This window comes from Vanellus vanellus (genome assembly GCF_965231255.1).
Source record: "Vanellus vanellus genome assembly, chromosome: Z".
Taxonomy (NCBI): domain Eukaryota; kingdom Metazoa; phylum Chordata; class Aves; order Charadriiformes; family Charadriidae; genus Vanellus; species Vanellus vanellus.
Genome location: NC_138908.1, coordinates 7,555,418 through 7,574,788, shown reverse-complemented (window position 1 = coordinate 7,574,788; position 19,371 = coordinate 7,555,418). Strand labels below are relative to the sequence as shown.

Below are 19,371 nucleotides of genomic sequence, written 5' to 3'. Positions count from 1 at the left end.
GAAATAAATAAGAATGAAGTCAAGTAAGGCTAATAACCAAAACTCGTTTTGGTAAATTTTCATGTGTACGTACAGTGGAGAAGCTGCACCTTGAGTCTGTTGAAATAGCCTCAAGTTGGAAAATTCAAGCTTCACTATTTCACAGTCTATGTTATTAGTTCTATAGTTCTACACTCCCCAAAGTGTTGGGTCAGTAACATTACTATTTTTGAGTGGTTACGCTGTGACAGTTAGCTTCATTGGTTTTGGATGCAGGTTATCTACCTTGATGAAGTTCAGGCACCCACTGTTGGGAACAAGGGCCGTTGTTTTCCTGCCATTCTGGATCATCTGGACACTAACACCTTGCTGGATGGCACAGTTGGACTGCTTTGCTTCCGCAGCTCTGTTTGACAGAGGAGCGAACCGGACACCGAGCAGCTGTTTCTTTGCGTGGGGCAGCCCCACAGTCAGTCCCTGCCAGCGACCCGGTGCTCAACTGATGTGACTCTGTCCCCAGTGCTCCTGGCCACAGCTGCTGTCCTGGCTTGAGGTAAAACAGAGCCAATGTTCTTTTCAGTGATTCTACTTTTCATCTAAGCCTTTTCTAACTAACTAAGCTCTCCGAAATTAACAGCCTATTTTTCAGACAGTATTGTCTTCTACCAGAGATAAGGCCTGATGTTTATAATTAATACCAAGGCATGGTATGCAGAGAGACTCTTGCTTACACTTATTGCTATAACATCCAAGGCCAGCTAACTTTTGTTATTTGCCCCCTTGGAGGGTTGGAATCAGAAAAGGATAGAGGAGTCCCACCTGCAGGGAGGAGCAGACAGGACAGGTGACCCAAAACTGACCAATGGGGTATTCCATCCCATCTGCCTCATGCTCAGTATAAAAGCTGAGGGATCAAAGGGTCAGGCTCTTGCTTCAGTGGCTGATGTCTGAGGAGGACTCTGTCTGTGCATCTACCTTTGGTCTCAATCTGTGTGTTCCTGAATCCAGATCTGGAATCCAGTTCCTGTCCATTGCTGAGTCCAGTGTGGGGCTTTCCCAGTGCCTGCTGGTGACTGGTGATGCGATTGTCACCCTGGGAGCTTGATACGGTTTTGTATATACTGTATACATTTCATTATTTCCTTATTAATATTATATTTTCTTTTTATTATTAATTATTAGTATTTCATTAAAGTAGTTTAGTTTCTTATAAACTCATAAGTCTCTCTGTCATTTTTCTCTCATTTGGGAGATAAATTAGAGAGCATCTGTCATTTGTTTTTGTGACCAGCCCAGCCCAAACCCCAACAGGTGCCCCACCAGGCTCTGCATAGCCATGCTTGCAAAGGCAGCCACAAGACCCTGCTCTCGTGGAGTCCCTCTTCTCCCTGGCCAAGAATCAGAAGATTCGTTCTTGATCCAGTCTCCATCCAGACCAGCTGCAGTAGGGCCTGGAGTCTGTATGGAGATTTCTCAGGATAGGACGCATCTTTTGGGGTTGTTGGAAAGGGTGCAAGGGGTAGAAGGGAGGCAGGAGAGTTGTAACAGGATTCATTTTTACATCATCCCAGCCTGTGTGGTGGAGATGAAGTCTGAAAGACTAGCATGCAAATCAGTTGCCCAGAGAGAGGATTTTGTTGGAACTGAGACAAGCTCTTTCTATATACTAAGGTGGATTTTCTGTCCATGCTTCTGTTGCCTTGTCAGTGCATTGTGACTATATCTGAATCAGAGGAACAATGCAGGTTGCAAAGTGAAAAAATAGTAATGATATATTAAGTGCTGTTACCTTGTACATTGACTGATACCTCATACTTTGCTTGAGTCATGTTATTTTGCTCTGTTCGTGGTCACCTGATATGTCATCTGAAGGTAAGTATAAACTGTGTTGAAAATAAATTGTGCCATTGTCTGCCTGAGGAGATGATAGACAAAGAGATACATTATCCATGTTTGAAATTATGTCTGCAGTCTCATTCGTTGCATGCAAACTCATTGTCTGTATAATCGTTGTAGCATCAGGCAGAACAGCTGTCATCTTGGGGTCTCCATCAATGTTTATGTGATCATCCCATTTGACAGGGGGTTTGCTGGACTGTAGTGACACATTTGGGGATGTGTGGGTTGCCAGCAATACAGACTGGCTGACCTATCAGTCTCTGATTGTTTGCATCACAAACCTCACAAAACTGTGAGCCCTTACGCTGAATACAATCACCAGCTGCTTTCTTAACTACCTTTTCTGCAAGGGAGATCCAAAAAAAGAGCAATGTTTAAAGTACAGTAAGATCTGCTGTGTCTCCTCCCTGGCAGTGGAAATGCTTGAACTGCCATGATACTAAGTGAAAAACAAGAAAGTGATAGCTGCTTTGTCATCAAAGGACAAGTTTGCATGAACAGTAACTTTTAGAAGAGTGTGTGACACTTCTGCCTTTTCCCAGAGCTGCTTGAAATTTTCATCCGAGCCATGTCTCTATACTGCTGTAATTATTCTAAGTTTAGTGTAATACATTTCTGGTGCTTCACAGAACATTTAGAGATTATTTTCAACTGGTACTTGTTTATCACTACGCTCCCTTATCTCATTTTTCAAGCGGGGATTCTCATGTAAATATCTGTATTCCTCCTTAAATTGGATAGAAGCAGTGCTACTGGGGACAAGCTGCTGAGAGATTTTAAAGATTAGTGAATACTCTATCACTGAAAGAAAATGAATTAAGATGGAAAATCCTTTTTAATAGTTATGATGCTAAAGCCCCTATATTTATCTTATTTCTGGAATGCAGTGGGCAGGAGGTCTTAATCAGTGAAGTAGGGCTTACTGTGTGATCACATAGGTGGGTAGCTGACGTTTGCTGCCAAGCACGAAAGCAGTAGGGGTGTGCGGGGTGTGTGTGTACATAGAGAGGTGTCCACGTACATGAACACACATAGCTGTTAGCAGGAGCAGGTTGTGATGACGTCCTGTCTGATATTTAAGTGGAGAAGTGCATAGTGGGACTAAATGTCTGAGCTTCTTGTCAGGAGTGAGCTGCCTGTGCAGAACGGGGCACCCATTTCTGCCTGGGCCCCTGAGTTCCCTTTGGGCTGGTCACACATCCATGGCTGTGTTCGTGAAGGTGGCCAGACCACACATGAGCACGCTGCAGAGCACTGTTATTCCACCTGGTCCACCAGCAAGTATCCTGATTTCACCTTTCCCAGTCCTGTGTAGACACGTTGAATGCAAGCTGCAGTTTGTGAGTAATGTGTGGAGGGTTTGAAGAGTCAGCTCAATGTGCCTTGCTCTCTTCTTTGCCATCAGGACAATGGCTGGTGTATATTTTGAGAAGGCTTATGAGGACTGAGGGTCTGCAGAAGAGGTACCCGTGCCTGTGACCCACTCGTCTTTTGAAAATGACTGGTCCCAGAACCAACCTGCCGTATTTGCAATGATGTGTAAGTGCCTTGGCGTCTCGGTCTGACAGTTCAGAAACAGAGGCACTGTCATTTTGTGGGCATTTAACAACTGTGATCTGGATGAGAGTTATCTGTAAGTATAAAAACAATTGAGCCAGAAAGCTGGACACGCACAAACTGAATTAGAGCTGAAGAAAGGAAACCATTTCCAAATATTTGACTTCTAAGCTTGCTATGTCTGCTTTCACATCTGTAAAATGGGGATAATAGTATTACTCTGAAGGTATTATAAGACTTGAAAATACATGTAATTCTTTCTCTGGTTATGATACAGAAGGAGAAATTTCAAAGCTGTTTGGAAACAGCACCTTCACCTTTCTTTAAGGTTAGGGTTGAGTACAGATAAGAAGCACTCTTCAGTGTGATTTTAGAGCCTGGAGAGACCATCTGATTTTATTTCTTTTTTTCCTTAGCAAACAGCTCACATCCTGGTACAATTTCCCCAGAACATGTACTCTTTAGTTCACAAGGAAGCAGGAGCGTGCCAGCGGTAGGTGTCCGCTGTCAGAATAAATCTGAGCGCGCGAGGAATTTCTCCTGTGGGTACCGGTGCAGTGATGGAGTGGTGACTTCCAGCCCCGATTGGCTGCATCTGCTGCCCGTCACGCTGCCGGGCACAGCGCGGGCACCCAGCTGACCGCTGGACCAGAGGAGCAGATGTGCTGGGTGTGGAGGGACCGACTCTCTTCTCGATGGAAAGAAACGCTGCTGTGAGGCTCCTACTGCTTTTTCTGCATGTGGAATTTGCAGTGTCTGTGGAGCAAATGATTGCGATGGTGGATGGCAGGTCAGTAATTGAGTATGTATCCACAAACTCTGTTGATGGAGTTAAGTGCATCTTTTAAGTGTTGTAATTTGGTTGTTTGTGCTGTGTAGAAGCAGATTCAATCGCAGTTTAGAATGTCAGGATGTGATTTTAATTTTCTTTTCAGCTTTGAAAACACCTGGGGCTAATACAGAAATGAATTATTTTGAAGCCTACACTGCATTAAAAATGTAACTTTAAATCAATTTTATAGACAATACTAGAAATGGTGGTTCTAAAATGTTTTCTGGGCGTCTGTCTTATATTTCATTACATTTTAATGACTCTCACCCTGACTTTCTCTGGTCTGTGTAAGAACAAAGTTATAAATAGAATAATGGCAAGGGTGTGAAAGCTACTCCAAGAAACATAGGTGCTAAAATATTCTACTTCTGTAGAATGAATGAAGCATCAATTCAATGTTGCAAAGAAGTGTTAAACTTATGAAATTACTAGATATTTGCATTTATTATTGTTTGAGTGCTATTTTGTTCTCTAATGAAGTATAAATAGGAAGCCCAAGTCATAGCAGGGGAAAGAGAGGACTTTCTAGAGCCATGCATTACAAAAGCAAAAACTCTATTAATTGAATCATGCCCCAAAATCACTAATAACACGCAGATGAAATATGCTGATCAAGATCACAGCTGTGCATTTAAGGCAAGAAGGACATGTGGTGATTTGCTTAAGCTTGTATTAAGAGATCTACTAGTCAGTTACCAATAAATACTACAATATGTTTTCATTTAAATGGCTTACTTGCTGTTCTCCTCTGCCAGTTTTCAGATTTGTTAATGTCTTCTTAGTATAATTGCACTTTTGTGCAATCACAACAAAATCTGAGAGAAAGCAAGCAGTGGAGCATTACATGAACTTTATTCTAATAAATATTAAGAAATGAATCGATGCCAATAAATTGAATGGGGATTTTGTGTTTGCATTCAGTGGAGGTGGAATTGTGCCTGCACAGTGTTAATCTGCTAGAAGTTCTATGAGCTCAATTTCTTTTTTTTGTATTAAAAACGAAAGCTTGACTATCTTGTGATTTTGATCCAGTTCTTATCGGACATCCATTAAAGCCCAGATCAAACCCCAGTACTTAGTAGATTGTAAAATAATTATGTAAATCTGTCTCCCTGTGTCAAATCACACATGAGGCTACCAGAATGTGACACAGGATACTTAAAATTTAAAAACTGTAGGAATCATGGGCTTTATAGGTATTTCTTAATGCTAGAACTGAAATAGATACATTTAAAACTTAATAACATTTTTGTTAGGATGTTTCTTAGAAGGAACTAGCTTTTGCCCTGAATCTGGGCTTCTAGGCTTACACATTTATAATTTTAATAACTTCATTGAAATTGCTTGTGAACAACATTCCTAGGACTACAACCAGTTCATTGCTACCAGGCACTCAGCAAGCATTCATCACCTTTCATCATAACTTTGGGTTTTGTGCGCTTGAAGGTTTACATGTTATTTTCCAATTAAATGCTTCATAAATTAATTGAAACTAGTTCAGCAGCCAGTGAGGTAGTCTGCAGCTGGACACTATTAGTATTAGAGTGATAATTGTGGGGTAATTGAAATACTGCGGTAGAGTACATTTTGCCATGTGATGCAGTTTGTCAGAGCAGCAATACAAAGAGTAAAAGACGGTGTGAATATGGCTTCCTTTAACCTGATGTTGTGAAAACTGTCTGTGGCCTCCACAGTCAATCACTGTTGAGCACCAGGGTTATTAATGCAGCTCATTTGAGTGGACAAAAGACTGCTCGTGTGGAAGTCTTCAAGGGTTGGAGCCTGTGAGAACTTTTTCAGATGAACAAGCCAGACTTGGTTATCTTATGTGGATGGATAATGTCATCTGATAAGAGGGAATTTACACTTCTTTATACTTATAATCTTATTTAATTGGGTTTACATAGTGATTAGTCATCCCAGTGCTTTGTATTAGGGCTAATCCAATTTCATGTGAGTTCCTAATGTACTTGGTATGGTAAATTGAACATACAACATACACGTCTGGGTGTATCTGGGCTAGTTATTTACGAATGGGTAAGGAAAAATATTAGTCATCAAAATGTATACCATGTGTGCAACTGAATTTGAAGTTTTAGGGTAGAGTGGCTGAAAAAGTGATAAGTTTAAAAGTCTAGTCTCTAATTAAGTGTGCTAAAAATGATTTGCTGTCACTAATTTGCAGGTCTAGCCACTGTTTGCTGGTAGTTTTGCCAGCAGTGGAGAAGACACTCTAGTACTAGCTAGTTTCCTGTCTCTTATACATGTAATTAACATTTTTGCATACAAAATGGAGTACCTATTTCTTAATCTGTTGTTATTTTCCTATTTTTTCTTTCAATGCTTTTGTTCCATGAAACACGCCCCAGCTGAGGGCAAAAGGGCTTTGCTGCCAGAGGTCGCCTGTGAATTCCCCAGCTTGCCTTTTGGCTGGAAAGGCTGCTTGATTTGACAGCAGGATGGCTGTTGAGGGCCACCCGTTCCCATCACAGGTCACACGCGTCTGTGACACCTCAGGGTTATGAGTGTCAAAGGCAGCTGACAGACCTGATAACATCAACATCAACTCCCGCTTGCTTGGAAATGGGGAGACGATCCTTCCCTTATGCCGCTGAATAGGCTGTCTGTGCCTTAGTGATGCTTTAGTAGAACTAAGTGAAGACTGCAAGCCTTGCCATGGTGACTTTCCCTCTCCTTTCTCTAATGGGGCTGCTTGCCTGGTCAGGAAGGAAGGAGGCAGCCAGCATTGCTAATTAACACCGCAATGAATAGGAGTACCTAGGTGGAGTGCTGCGCTTGCATACCTCCGCCTGCCTCCCAAGTGTGCTAGCCATGTGGCTGGTCCGCATTGTCCTACTGGGGTACGTAGTGGCAGTTCCCAGGACGCTCTCTCCACTGCATTCCTCGTGAAAGCATGAATATTTCATTAGCTGTGCGCATTCATCTATATTTGAGTGTCTTCATGCTGAGAGGAGACGTTTGACATTTCTTTTTGGAGCAGCGTGGCTGCACGTTGCTGTGGTTTTATGTGTGAGGTAGGGGTGTCAAACTGTGTCGTCATGAACTCCCGCGGGCTGCGTGGAGGCTGGTTATAACCCTTCTGCTCAGGATGTAACCCCACAGGGGCATTCACTATGGGTACGCCTCATACGTTCATTGTGTGCTCTCCTCAAGGCTTCGTGTTGCCTATCAATTAGCATTCCTCAAGCTGATTTAATTGGCATGACCATGGTATTCGCCTTATCCCAGATGGGAAGCTAAGTAATGATTTTATTTTTTTTAATCAACAATCATGAAAACAAAGGTAACCCTTCCTCTTGCCAGAAAAACATAAAAAAGTTTCAAGTCCAGTGAGAGAATGAAATGAATTACACAGTTTTACACCAGCGTCCTCTCATCCCAATGTTTCAGTCTGCGCGCTACAGCATAGTGATTTCCAAACTGGAGTAGTGGTCTATAAGCTTTTAATTATGTATGTAGGGAGGAGCTCAAAGTATAACTAAATATATATGGCTACAACTAGATACAACTACAGTTAGTATCACTAAATAATTCACATTAATTTTCTGTCGGTTTGCCTCATTTTTGTAGCTAATATGAACAAATGCTCTCAAATTGCCTTTTCCAGCCTGAAGGCACAATCTGTCATGAAGGAAGACTAGAAAAGAAAAATAAGGCTGCATCAAATCACAAAACCCATGTCGCTAATTGTTAAACAACCTAAGAGAGAGTTTTACCTGAGCAAGAAAATAAGGTTTGGTCCATTTTAGCCACGACTTTTGCTACCTTTCTGTCAAAATGAGGATTATTCCCACCTGTCTCTGAAGGCTGCTCGCTGCTGGGATGAGACCTTCCAGGAGGTTAGAGACCTCATCACTAACCCCGGCTCTGAAAGCATGGTAGGGGAGAGCAGGACCCACTCTGAAAGCGTGCAGCCTCCTTGGAGTCCCTGGGGCTTAACAGCTCCGACTGAGGAAAGAGTTGGTCTCATTCTATATAATTAAAACTGCCAGATTGATTTTAGCCAGTGCTACCTCTATTGAACTTTTTTGAATGTAAGACCTTTTTAAGGTTCTTTCAGCTCCGATCACAGCCGCTGCTGCAGCGCTGCAGAGCCTAGCTGTCTTTTTGTGCTGTGGTGGGTTTTCTCTGGAGACTGTCTTCTGTGTTACTGCCCTGGCTCCTGAAGGGACTGGGCAGCCTCCCCGATGGTCGGGAGCAGAGCTGCTCATCAGACCTGGTGTTTGGCGGCGAAGTGACAAGCTGGAATACAGACTCTGCTTCACTTTCGCTTGTTTTGCCTTCTGGGTTTGGGGAGTCTGCAGGGGGACACGAGAGATCTGCTGTTTGTGGCAGCAGAGAGCGTGCCTGCAAAAGGACATTCTCGCCAGAGAGACACTGATCAGAAGAAAGAGCCTGCCCTCCCAGACCTCGAATGTACACAAGACTTTGCATGTGAAACCTGAAGCAGATAGAATCACTGTGGGTTTCAGGCAAGCCAGGGTCAGTGTGGACAAACTCCCCGACTGCTGGAGCCGTGGGGGCATGGCAGCAGGCAAGGCAGGCTCTAAGCCATCCCACGTTTCCCCTTTGGTGGCGTTATGTTGTTCAGACTCATATTTGTCTGCTGTTTAGGATGCTGTGATGGAAACTAGGTTGGGATCGCTCCTGCAGTACATGCTTGTGGGTAACACAGATCCCCCTACCCAGGGAGTCCTCTGGGGAGCGGGTTCACCCATCTGTTCAAGGGTTCCCCATCAAGGCCAAGGCCTGACCCTGCAATTCAAATACCTTACAGTATAATTTACACATAAATAATGAAAATTGCTTTTGTCCCTAGTCCTTATGTGCTGGTGTTTGCGTTTTCAACTATTTTCAACATTTTCAACTGTTGTGTTTCACCTATTTTGCTTTTGTGGTGGGTTGGAAAGCCAGTAAGAAACAAGGCAAGAAAAGAAGATGGAAGTGTATTTCCATGTGAAGTGGCTGTGTGGCAGCTCTGGTCCCATCATCGCTTACGGTGGGGCAGAAGCAGGGCAGGGTATACAGGGTCTCTGTGGGACAATACTGGGCTGCGAGTGCGGGCGTGGTGATGCATTCACCTGCTAGGGAACGCTGGTGGCAGGCTGGAGAAGTGGACACGTGTCATCAGATCAGTAGATCAATCCACTGTTGTGGGCTGCAGGTCCCAGGGAAACTGCCGTGGTGTGGAGGAGGCAGGAAGGTCTTTCTGTGACTCAAGGAGTAGAGTCTAGTCCTAAGGGAGACCCTGGTTTCTTGGACTTTGACCTTGTTGATCTTTTGGTGATGTACATGAATCTACTGGACTTGATTGTCTAGTTCAGGAAAGCAGATCATACTTACACCAGCTGAAGACTTATCCCTAAATTATACCAAAGAAGAAAATCAAAGGCTGAAAATTTCACGAGCCTGGTAGTTGTTCCTTGAGATGTGCTTCACTTGCTCCCTACCTTGCAGCTGACTTCCATGGGATTTGGGATTGCCTGGAACCACTCAGGAGTTGTCTTCAGATGGCTGTACATCTGGGGTTAAGTCATACGAGCCCAGCACATTTGCTTTATCCTGGAGGAATTCCATGTGTTGCTTCTGATCCTCACTGGGGGATGATTATGGTGCAGCACTTTCCTTGTGTTGCCCTGCTTGTGGGCTGGAACTGGTTCAGTCTCTAACACAGAACTGACCAAGGAAAGGGACAAGAGGGCTAATGAAGCCTTTAGTCAATATGGTACGGATCTGGGAATGCCTGGCGAGGCTGATCCACCTGAGGGATCTCTGAATAGGAGGTGTTTTTAGCCTGGGTACGGTGACCTTAGGATTAATTTTGTGTGACATTAACCAGCCAAGGATCTGAGTTAAGTTTTGAATGTTTTATCAAATGAAGAAGAAACAGGAGCCCTCCCCAGTAAACTTGCTGCAGACTTTAAATCCAGATGCTGTACAGTAAACATTTTTCTCCTCTCTTCTAGCTTACGTGGGTTTTCAGATCAAGATTCTCTGCAGAGAAATGGTAAGGCTTTTTTTTTCAGTGGGCTGAATGGCTGGATACTGGGTCTGTTAGTGTGGCTGTAAAAGGTCTTCGTTCCCAGATGCTGCTTCTGCTGGCATTAGTGACTCTTGTGTCAAATGTGTTGTTAAAGCATATCTCTCTTTAAAAAATACCCTTTAAAGGATTTGCCTGGTTAAAACAACAATTTACTGACTGAGATACAGTGAAAATGTGGAAGAAAGAAGTATTCACTCTATTTTTTTTTTAAAACCAAATGAAAACAGAGTTAAATGTTTGAAGGATAGAGCTGTGAGAGTGTCCATGAAATGATCTGTCATCTGTGAAACTTCACTCTCCTGGCAAGCAGTCAGGTTATTTGTCACAGCTTCCCGTCTCTGGCCAGTGCAGGGGAAGAAATTCCCACCCATAGTTACACGGTTTTGCGATGCAATTCAACACACACCCCTTGACAATAGAGTTTTTGTTAAGTGTGTTTGGGATGAATAAATACATGTATAGGCTGAATCCTGTCATTTTGGGGCACTGGAGTTCTGCCCAGTAAGGGTGGCAAGATGTTCAATGAAAAGCAGGGGAACCTTGTTGTATGAATAAGGTAAAGTAAACTAGAAAATGCATATATTGAAGGCAGTCTTTGCACCAAGCCGACAAAATTAGGTATTCTGAAATACACATTTCTTGCAGGGGTAGTTATTGTTTGAATAAGAATGTGCAAGATTATGCTTTTAGAAATGATTGGATGTTTTCTTTGTGGGCTTATAACACGCTTTCTTCTGCAGGTCAACGTTATGATGGTGGTGTGAAGCCAAAATTTAATGTGAATCAAGTAGCAATTACACAGGTAAAGTTTGAAGGAACTGGATCTGTGAAGTTTTTTCACAGCATGTTGAGATCTTTTAATTTGCATTATTGAATGAAATAATACATTATTTACAAGAAATAGCCAGCAAAACTGTCTAAGTCATTGTGATGCGGTACTGATTGGTGAATTGGTACCTGCTGTACAAGATATCTTCTGAAGTGAGGTGAGACTTCAGTTGCTGTTGCTGGTGCTGGCTGGCAGTGGGTTTGGACACAGGGTCTTACTGAAAGAACCAAATCCTGTCATCCATATCCTGTATAATGCCATTTGACTGATGCAGCAAGTATTTTGCTTATATTGCTTGGTACTAAAAGAATAGCTGAAGCAAAACTGCTGATTGTTTAAATTTAGTGGGAGTTTTTCCTGAGTCCAGCCTGTAGGTCTTGTCAAAAACTGGGCATAAAAGGCTTCCTTATTAAAAACCCCGCAAATGATACAATCTAATGTAAATAATCTGTTGATTAAATCTGTCTCATCTGTACTTCTGAGAAAACAGCCTCATCATTTATACAAATGACAGTCATAGTCAATGTTTCTTGCTGGCTGTTGCATCACATTTTCTCACCATGATCTTACCTTGCTTTCAGCTTGTTGCTGTGAGTACTTAGTAATTTTAATCCCAAAGCAGCCTTGTGCCATATGTAAGGTCAAGTATCAAAAGGGGTCTTTCAGGGTCTGAGCTGGGAGATGCGATTTGCTAATCTGAACAGAAAAAAAAAAAATCTCTCTTTAAGCCAAGACAGAGCTTTGGGGCTTAACCGCGTCCCTTCTGGAGCCTGTAAGATGCTGTTTATGACTGGGACTCAGAATACCTCTCTTGTTTGTGCATGGTTTGAACTTGCTTAATCATACGACATGCAAAACAGCCATGCAGACATTGTATACTTCATCATATCCAGATAGGACATATGTGTAGATGGAAAAGAGCTGCTGTCTTGAAATTTTAGTTTGAAATATGGAAATGACAGTTAAATTTTGAAGTCCTTTCTGAGCCCTACCTCAGTGTCTCACATTATATTGCTTGACAGCCAAATTGTCCTCCTTCTGCTATGAAATTTGGCTTTGAAGTGATGCATTTTTCTAATGTCTACGGATGACGCAGAAGCTGCAGACCCCAGGTTTTTAATCTTGTGAACAGCTGAATTTGTAAAGCAGCAGGCATTTTACTGATTTTAAAGCCATCAGGAGCCAAACTGTCTGCATGTAGACTTAGACTTGGACATTTCTTTCACCTGGACAGCTGTCTAGTTTGCTTTCAGCATGGTAGGCTGTGTCCTTGGCCCAAGATGAGCCCTCTTTGTGTGCTGAAGTAATTCTTAGAGGTGTCCTGAAGAGTCTTCTGCTGGAGTTAGCACCTTGTGATTCTAGCTTTGCTTCAATTTTTTATATTGTACAGCTCTACGGTGAGATAGGAACATGTTAAGAATATGGTTTGCCCCAGTGATACTACCCTAGTAGAATAAATATAACTTTCTCTGGCCAGTTGTGATGGAATTAGAGGTCTGCATGGTGCCATTCCTGTGGTGGGAAGAGGTTAGCCAGAGGTTTCTCTGCTTCCTCAATTCAGTACTGCTGCAGCTGAGAACTGCAGATGCTCTCCAAGTGCAGGCCTCACTTATTCTAGTAGGATGGGGAGTAAGTCCTGAAATACACATCTTCTGATACTGATCTTTTATGTGGTCAATCAGGTTGTCAGCTACAACTTGAGCAGGAAGGAACAGCGGGAAAGAGCATCCTGGAGGCCGTTCACCCACAGCCACTACAGCCCTCTCAACGTCACAGTTAATGGCATCCCCTGCATTCTCTTCTCGGCCAAGAGGATCATGATTAAGTTTGAAAACCACACGCAGCTGGATTTGACGGAGAAGACATTTGGTGTCCATGCAACAGTGGATGTTGGAGATTCAAACTGCAGTGAAGACAATGCAATGTAAGGTGGCATTCTACCTTGCCAATGGAACTAGTACCACATAACAAGTCTAGTAAATACATATGGAAGGAAACGGACCCTGTATTATGTGGTGCAGACCCCCAGGGGCAAGCTCCTTCCTATAATGGCTTATCATTGTGGGCAGCGGGGCAGCATGGGTAAGATCATACTTTCAGACGAGTCTTTCATGGGGCGCATAGATGTACGTAGCTGTCCTTGTCTCTGGCAGAGGTGTAGTCAATCCTTGTGGCCAGCCACTTCTGCCTCATACCTGTGAGGCTGAAGCTGTAGATCCCTTTAGTTTCCAGCTGTTTTACATGGCTGTTTGGGAGACTGAGTAGTGGATGCTATGCTGAATATGGGGGCTCAGGGGCTGGCTGTGCGTGACTGCTTATCCCTTCATAGGACGTGTGCTAGAGTAATGTAAACCATTGATAGAAGATGCAAACGTGCACTTAGAAACAGAGTTAGGTAGCCCCAAGTCCCAGGATACGATCCGTGAATTGCTGAAGCCGAAGAGTGAATGCACTACAGGTTTGCATGTGACCTGAAAACCTGAACTCTGCATCCCAGTTTATCATGGATTCCTTCAGCATGAAGAGCACAATACTTAGCTCCTGCTAAACCAGAGTGAGAGCCATATATTAACCTAACTGGATCCAAAATTCTCCAATCCCATGGCTAGACTAGAAAGGCATGTAGTTTTTTTGATTTCCTTTGTAGTGTACTTGGCCACTTCTCTCCTTCCACGTAGTATGCTGGCTGGCTTCATCTCTAATATCAGGTCATTGATTCCACTCTGGTAGGCAACAGTCTAAAAATTAGGAGGTGGACACCTAACTGGGCACGTGCTGAATGTCAGCATTGAGTTTACCCCATAAACGGAATTTAAATCTGTAATGACACACAAGAATAAAAATAACGTGACCAAACCCAGCAGTTTCATTTAGCTCCTACACAACATTTCACCTGTTCAACTAAACATATTTCCACAGAATGTAAGCATTATCTCTTTCTAATTATACATATGTGAAGGATAACCCAAGGTGAACAGAAATTTTAGTGAGGTTGCAAGAAAACTAAAAGTATAATAGAAAAAGAAGCCAGGTTTTCTGCCTGTGGTATCATAGTATTCAACAAGGCAGTCTGAATTTTACATCATCAGTGTGTGAACTAATCCAGCAGTATGTTTTGAAAGGCAGAGGTAGAGAATGGAATAATATTATTTTTTTTGAGCAATGCTTGCACAGCATTTAGGCTTTCTCTGTTTGTCACTCTGCTCCCCCCCCCCAGGCTGATATTGGCAAGGGGCTGGGAGTGGACATTGCCTGGACAGCTGACTTGAGTTGGCCAAAGTTATATTTCTTGCCGTATAGTGTTGTGCTCAGCAATAAAAACTGGAGTAGAGGAAGAAGAAGCAGGTAGGGCTTGTGTCTTCCAGGGTGGCCATTGCTCAGAGATTTTTTGGGCATCGGTTGGCTCATGGGAGATGGTCAGTGATGGTCCTTGCAAGACTTCAGGTTTTTTTTTCCTCTTTCCTTCACTTATTCACCTCTATCTTGACCCATGAGCACTCTCTCTTTTGCTCTTCCTGTTCTCTCCTCTGTCCTGCTGTGGGGTGGGCAGAGTGAGTGAGCAGCTGCATGGATCTTAGCTGCTGGCTGGGGTCAGCCCACCACAGGGCTTTATATTCTGCTTGATGCATTATGTTGGAAGATACTTGGGAATTTATAGAAAACATCATTCATTAAAAAAGGTGCAGGAAGAGTTGGGTAGCAGAACTACTCTGCAGCATACTCTTGACATGGTTTTTATCAGTGTTTCACCATAGCTGAGGTTTGATCTCAAATATCTGTGGGTCCAGAGCCATCTTATCTGCCATGTCTTCTCCTCTTTCTCTTTGTTTCTCCCATAGTTTTCTAAGTAGCCTCAAACTAGGGACACAGCTGCTAAAGGCAGGCAGGACCTTGATGCTTAGTTTGAGGCTAACGCTGCCATGGTTTTGTGGGGTCAAGAGACATACTGTGTCTACTGAAGACTTTGTCCCCTTTTCTGTGGAGAGTGAGAGGAAAATGCTACCCCTTCCCAATGGATTTGCTTTCTTGCATGTTCTATACTTTGCTTATTTGGGATAGATTAAGAAATACTGCTCCCACTGACTCCTGCCCTTTGAATGTGCTCCAGAATCCTAACTGAGAAAGGACTTTCTTATTCTGAGCTCTTGCTAGGAGGGACTTGTAAGGACATTTGACAGATTGCATGAACAGATATATGGGATCTCTGCTAGATTCCACACATTGAGTCATTAGAAACTGTATGTTTCGAGTATCCATTCATTCATTGCCACTGAGAGCATCTAAGTACTGATTGAGACCCCTACATGTAGAAATCGTGCTCTCTATATAGGAAAATGAGTGATCTGGGCTCATGAATCAGGATTACACTCAGCGTAATTGCCAAATATGAGTCTTGGGTAGATTTTAAGTCAACCTGCATTTGACTGTAGCAGAGAAAAAAGGGAAAAACTGGCTTGAATTTTGCTTTGTAACCTCAGGTTTAACGATTCGCCTACATGATGCCCATTGATGCCTGAGTGCTCACATGCTACATTGACCAGTTTTTCTCACCCCCGAAAAGTCCCTTAAACTTCTCCCTTCTCCAGCCTTCTTTGTTCAGACAACACTCTGTTGTGGCTTTAGGCCAGCTTTCAAGCTGGTTTATACTGTCTAATCAATGCAAAGTAGCTGGAGACAGGAAAAAATGTTTGACATCAAACACATACGTATTTGCTATATGAATATAATAATCCAACCTGTGTAGTTTTTTTCTATGCCTAGATCAGGCGAGTGAGTTGAATGCCATATTTGCGTATGTCTAATCCTCAGCTATCTATGATTTCCCTTTGTAGTAAAGCAAGGGAAAGTCTAGATTCAGTGTCCTGGCCTGTTGGACCGGTGTTAGTCAAGATACAAGAAGAAATCTAGATCTCAGATGAAGCCAAAGGGCTAGCTGATTTTTTAAAAAATGTTCTTCAGCTTTAAGTTTGGAAGTCTTTTCAGATGCTGCATGTTTTCACTATAATTTGTCTTTAGCTTAGTCTGAAAAGGTTATGACAACAATGAGAATCTATTCCGCAGGTTTTAAGAGGCAAAATATTACTGTTAAGCCAAAAAAAAAAAAAGTATGCCACTTAATCATGCAGTGCTACGATGCATTAATTACATAGGTGGTAGAAGGATGGTAGAGTATGCATTAATTTACAATTAACCTGCTAGGGCCTTTCACTTTAGTAAACTTTAGGTGCCCGTGCTCATCACAGAGGAGCTTTGTAGAGCTGCCACTCAGTCAGTGTGTTTACATTGCTCTAATGATGCACATGTGTGTAATTTGAACTCAAACGTCATCTGCATTTTTTATGGTCTAGTATTTCAAAAGATGAGAATAATGTGGCTGTTTACACTTTCTGATGATACACAGAGGTGATACATGACTTAAGATGTCACGGCTTGAGAAGGTGAGCACAGATCAAATGAACCTAGTTGTCAACCGGTGTTGGAAGCAGTGGCATTGAGTTGTGTTGAAAGTTAAACATGAAGTTCTGTTATTTCTGGATAGTCTAGGCCTCGTTCAAATTAACAGGTGTACTACTACATTTCACTGGAGGAAGATTTAATCCTTTCAGGGCTTTTTCCCCACTTTTTTTTCTTAAGATTTCTCAAGTTTTTAACTAGCCTGATGTTACTTGCTTTTTGACCTAGGCTTTCACTGAAGTTTGGTGATGTCGGCAATCTAAAGGGACTTGTTATTAGGTAAGTTTATATGAGAAAGAACATATTAGATAATCACATGTTAATATCCATTGTTATGCAGTTGTTTGTGCAATTTGTTTTAGGAGAATTTGTGTAAGCAAAAATAATGTCATAGAACTGTTGATTGTATAATTAAGACACCTGCATTTAACACATCTGTCATTTGTCTGCCTTGTTTTATTACGGGATTTCTTCTTCTATGTTGACTTCTATAGTCACAAGAAGAGAGGTCATCTCTTTTGCATAGAATCTGCTCATGTCTGAGATTTTGGCTAAACCTTGCTAATTAGCTACAGTTTTGTCTGGGAATTTTGCCACAAGAACTGATAGTGTGGACTGCTCAGGCATCAGACTGTGACCTACTTCATGTTTGCTTCTTGGTGATTGAAGAAAACAGCATTTCTTGATAAATAATTTTCTGTATTTTGGATGGAAGTACAATATCAATGTGGCATATAGATTTTTCTCAAGCATTTAGGAAAAATCCCTCACCTTTCCTCTCTGTGTGTGAGACAGCAGCAAAGTCCTTCAGCTGCAACAATGAAGAAACTAAAAAAATTTTCCAGGCTGAACAGAAGGAGCTCGAGCTCACACTGATGTAAACGGGTGAAACACTGGTAGTACCAGTGTGCATTCTAAGATTGTTCAACATGTGACTTTAATAGTTTCAGCTCTTAGTTAGAGTCGCTTTGTTATTAATCTTTTTTCCCCATGCAATAATTTCAGATTCCTATTAACAACCAACTATTACCAGCTGTCTGTTCAGAACTGGTTCAGCTTACACAGACTGCAGCTTCTTTACAACCACTCCATACAAGCAACGTTTAATGCAACCAGAATATATGCACCAGCAAGTTACTCCTACCACTGTGAACATGTGAGCAGCTTGCAGAGATACGATGCACTTCTCATACCCAGCTCTGCAAACGATCTTTCAAAGCTTTGGGAAGTCACTTTTATTGATTTCCAGGTAATGTCACGGAATTAAGCCAAATGGATCCCACAGGTAGACTGATGGGAAATTTTTCACTTCACTGCCAAGCAATATAATGACCTTCCATGGACAGTTGACAGGATCTCCATGGAACTTGAAAAAGAAATGAAGACTTAAATTATTATATTTATCTATCTGTCAAAGGAAATGAAGGGCTGTATAGATTTTCAGTAGTCTCTTGCTTGGGTTTCCCTTCAGTGTGGAGCATGATTTTAACTTTCAGTGTTACATCTCCCTGAGCTGGGCTCTTAAACCCGGCATCAATAACAGCATCAGTCACCAAGTATGGGATTCCTCTCACTTAACTTTTGATGCCTAGTAATTTTAACCTTGTGCTCTGCTTATAGTCACCCCAGCCTGCCTCTAAAGCTGGTGGATAATTCCTCTGATTCATCTTAAGTCCTTATTTTAGGATGAGATTAATCATCTTCTGAAAGTGCCTATTTTTCTGTGTTTGACAGTAAGCCTAAGGGAGCCTAAGATAATTGGACTAGGGTGTCTTGCTTTTAGATACAAGTCATAGGGCATGAATAGCTGAAAAAGGGGTTGAGGGGGAAAGCTGATCCCCTTTTCTCACCATGTGATAAATGCCCATGTCAATCCCTGAATGCCAGTGTGGTAAACTTCATGTTAGAACTGAAGCCACAAGTGAAACTTAACAGTATGGGCCATAGTTGGATGCAACTTCATTTAGTTTAGCTGATTTGCTACCATATACCGCACTCCTGGATCTGGTGAGAAAAATCCAATGTTAAGGTAGGCAATTGAGAATATTTTGGGTTTTTTTTTTCATGTTGAGGTTTATGCAGTTTGAAACAGAGATTTTGGAGATTCTCAACAAGTGATGCTGGAAATGCACTGTTAACTTGAAAGGTACCATGCTTACAGTTAAATATTACTGGGCTCTCAAGAGTGATCACAGAAGATTTTGTTTAAAACACAACTGCAAATCCTTTGGGCAGCAGAGTGAAGGGGATTAGAATAGCTGGCAGTTTCTAGAGGACTGACCTGGATAAACTCTGAGCATTAACTCCAGCTAGCACTGGTAGATACAATTTTGCGGTATGTGGGAATTAAATTAAAAATTCTTACTGCCATCAGGAGCAAATTCGTGAAGGTGTTTGTAACTGAGACACAAGTACTTTATTTAATATGACCCCTTTTGTTCTCTTTGTAGATTCAAGGTTTTAACATTCAAGAAGGACATTTCGCCTATGCAAAAGACTGTGCATCCTTTTTCTCTCCAGCAATACTTATGGGATTGGTTATGTCGCTGATTCTGCTGCTGGTTCTTGCCTATGCTCTCCATATGTTGATCCACCTGAAATCTCTTGACAGGCACTATGAATGCAAAGCTTCTCCTGCCTATTTTGCACAGATGAAAGACAGTGACATGGGAGATGAGAAAGAGCCACTGAGAAGCAGTGGAAATGAGTCCTATGAACTTAGAAACCAACAGTTCTGTAAAATCTATATTTAGCAGT

The 19,371-nt window shown here is 42.2% G+C and overlaps 1 protein-coding gene across 1 annotated transcript; it reads left to right on the top strand.

Annotated features, from left to right (window-relative positions):
* Positions 1 to 4,142: 4,142 nt before the first annotated feature.
* On the top strand, positions 4,143 to 19,367 carry LOC309683298 (V-type proton ATPase subunit S1-like protein; the record flags this gene model as incomplete). Its single annotated transcript, XM_082497540.1, has 7 exons — positions 4,143 to 4,225; positions 10,255 to 10,295; positions 11,072 to 11,133; positions 12,843 to 13,084; positions 16,843 to 16,893; positions 17,620 to 17,863; positions 19,065 to 19,367. The coding sequence occupies exons 1-7, from the start codon at positions 4,203 to 4,205 to the stop codon at positions 19,365 to 19,367; spliced, it is 966 nt and encodes a 321-aa protein (XP_082353666.1). The 5' UTR covers positions 4,143 to 4,202.
* Between the last annotated feature and the right edge of the window lie 4 nt (positions 19,368 to 19,371).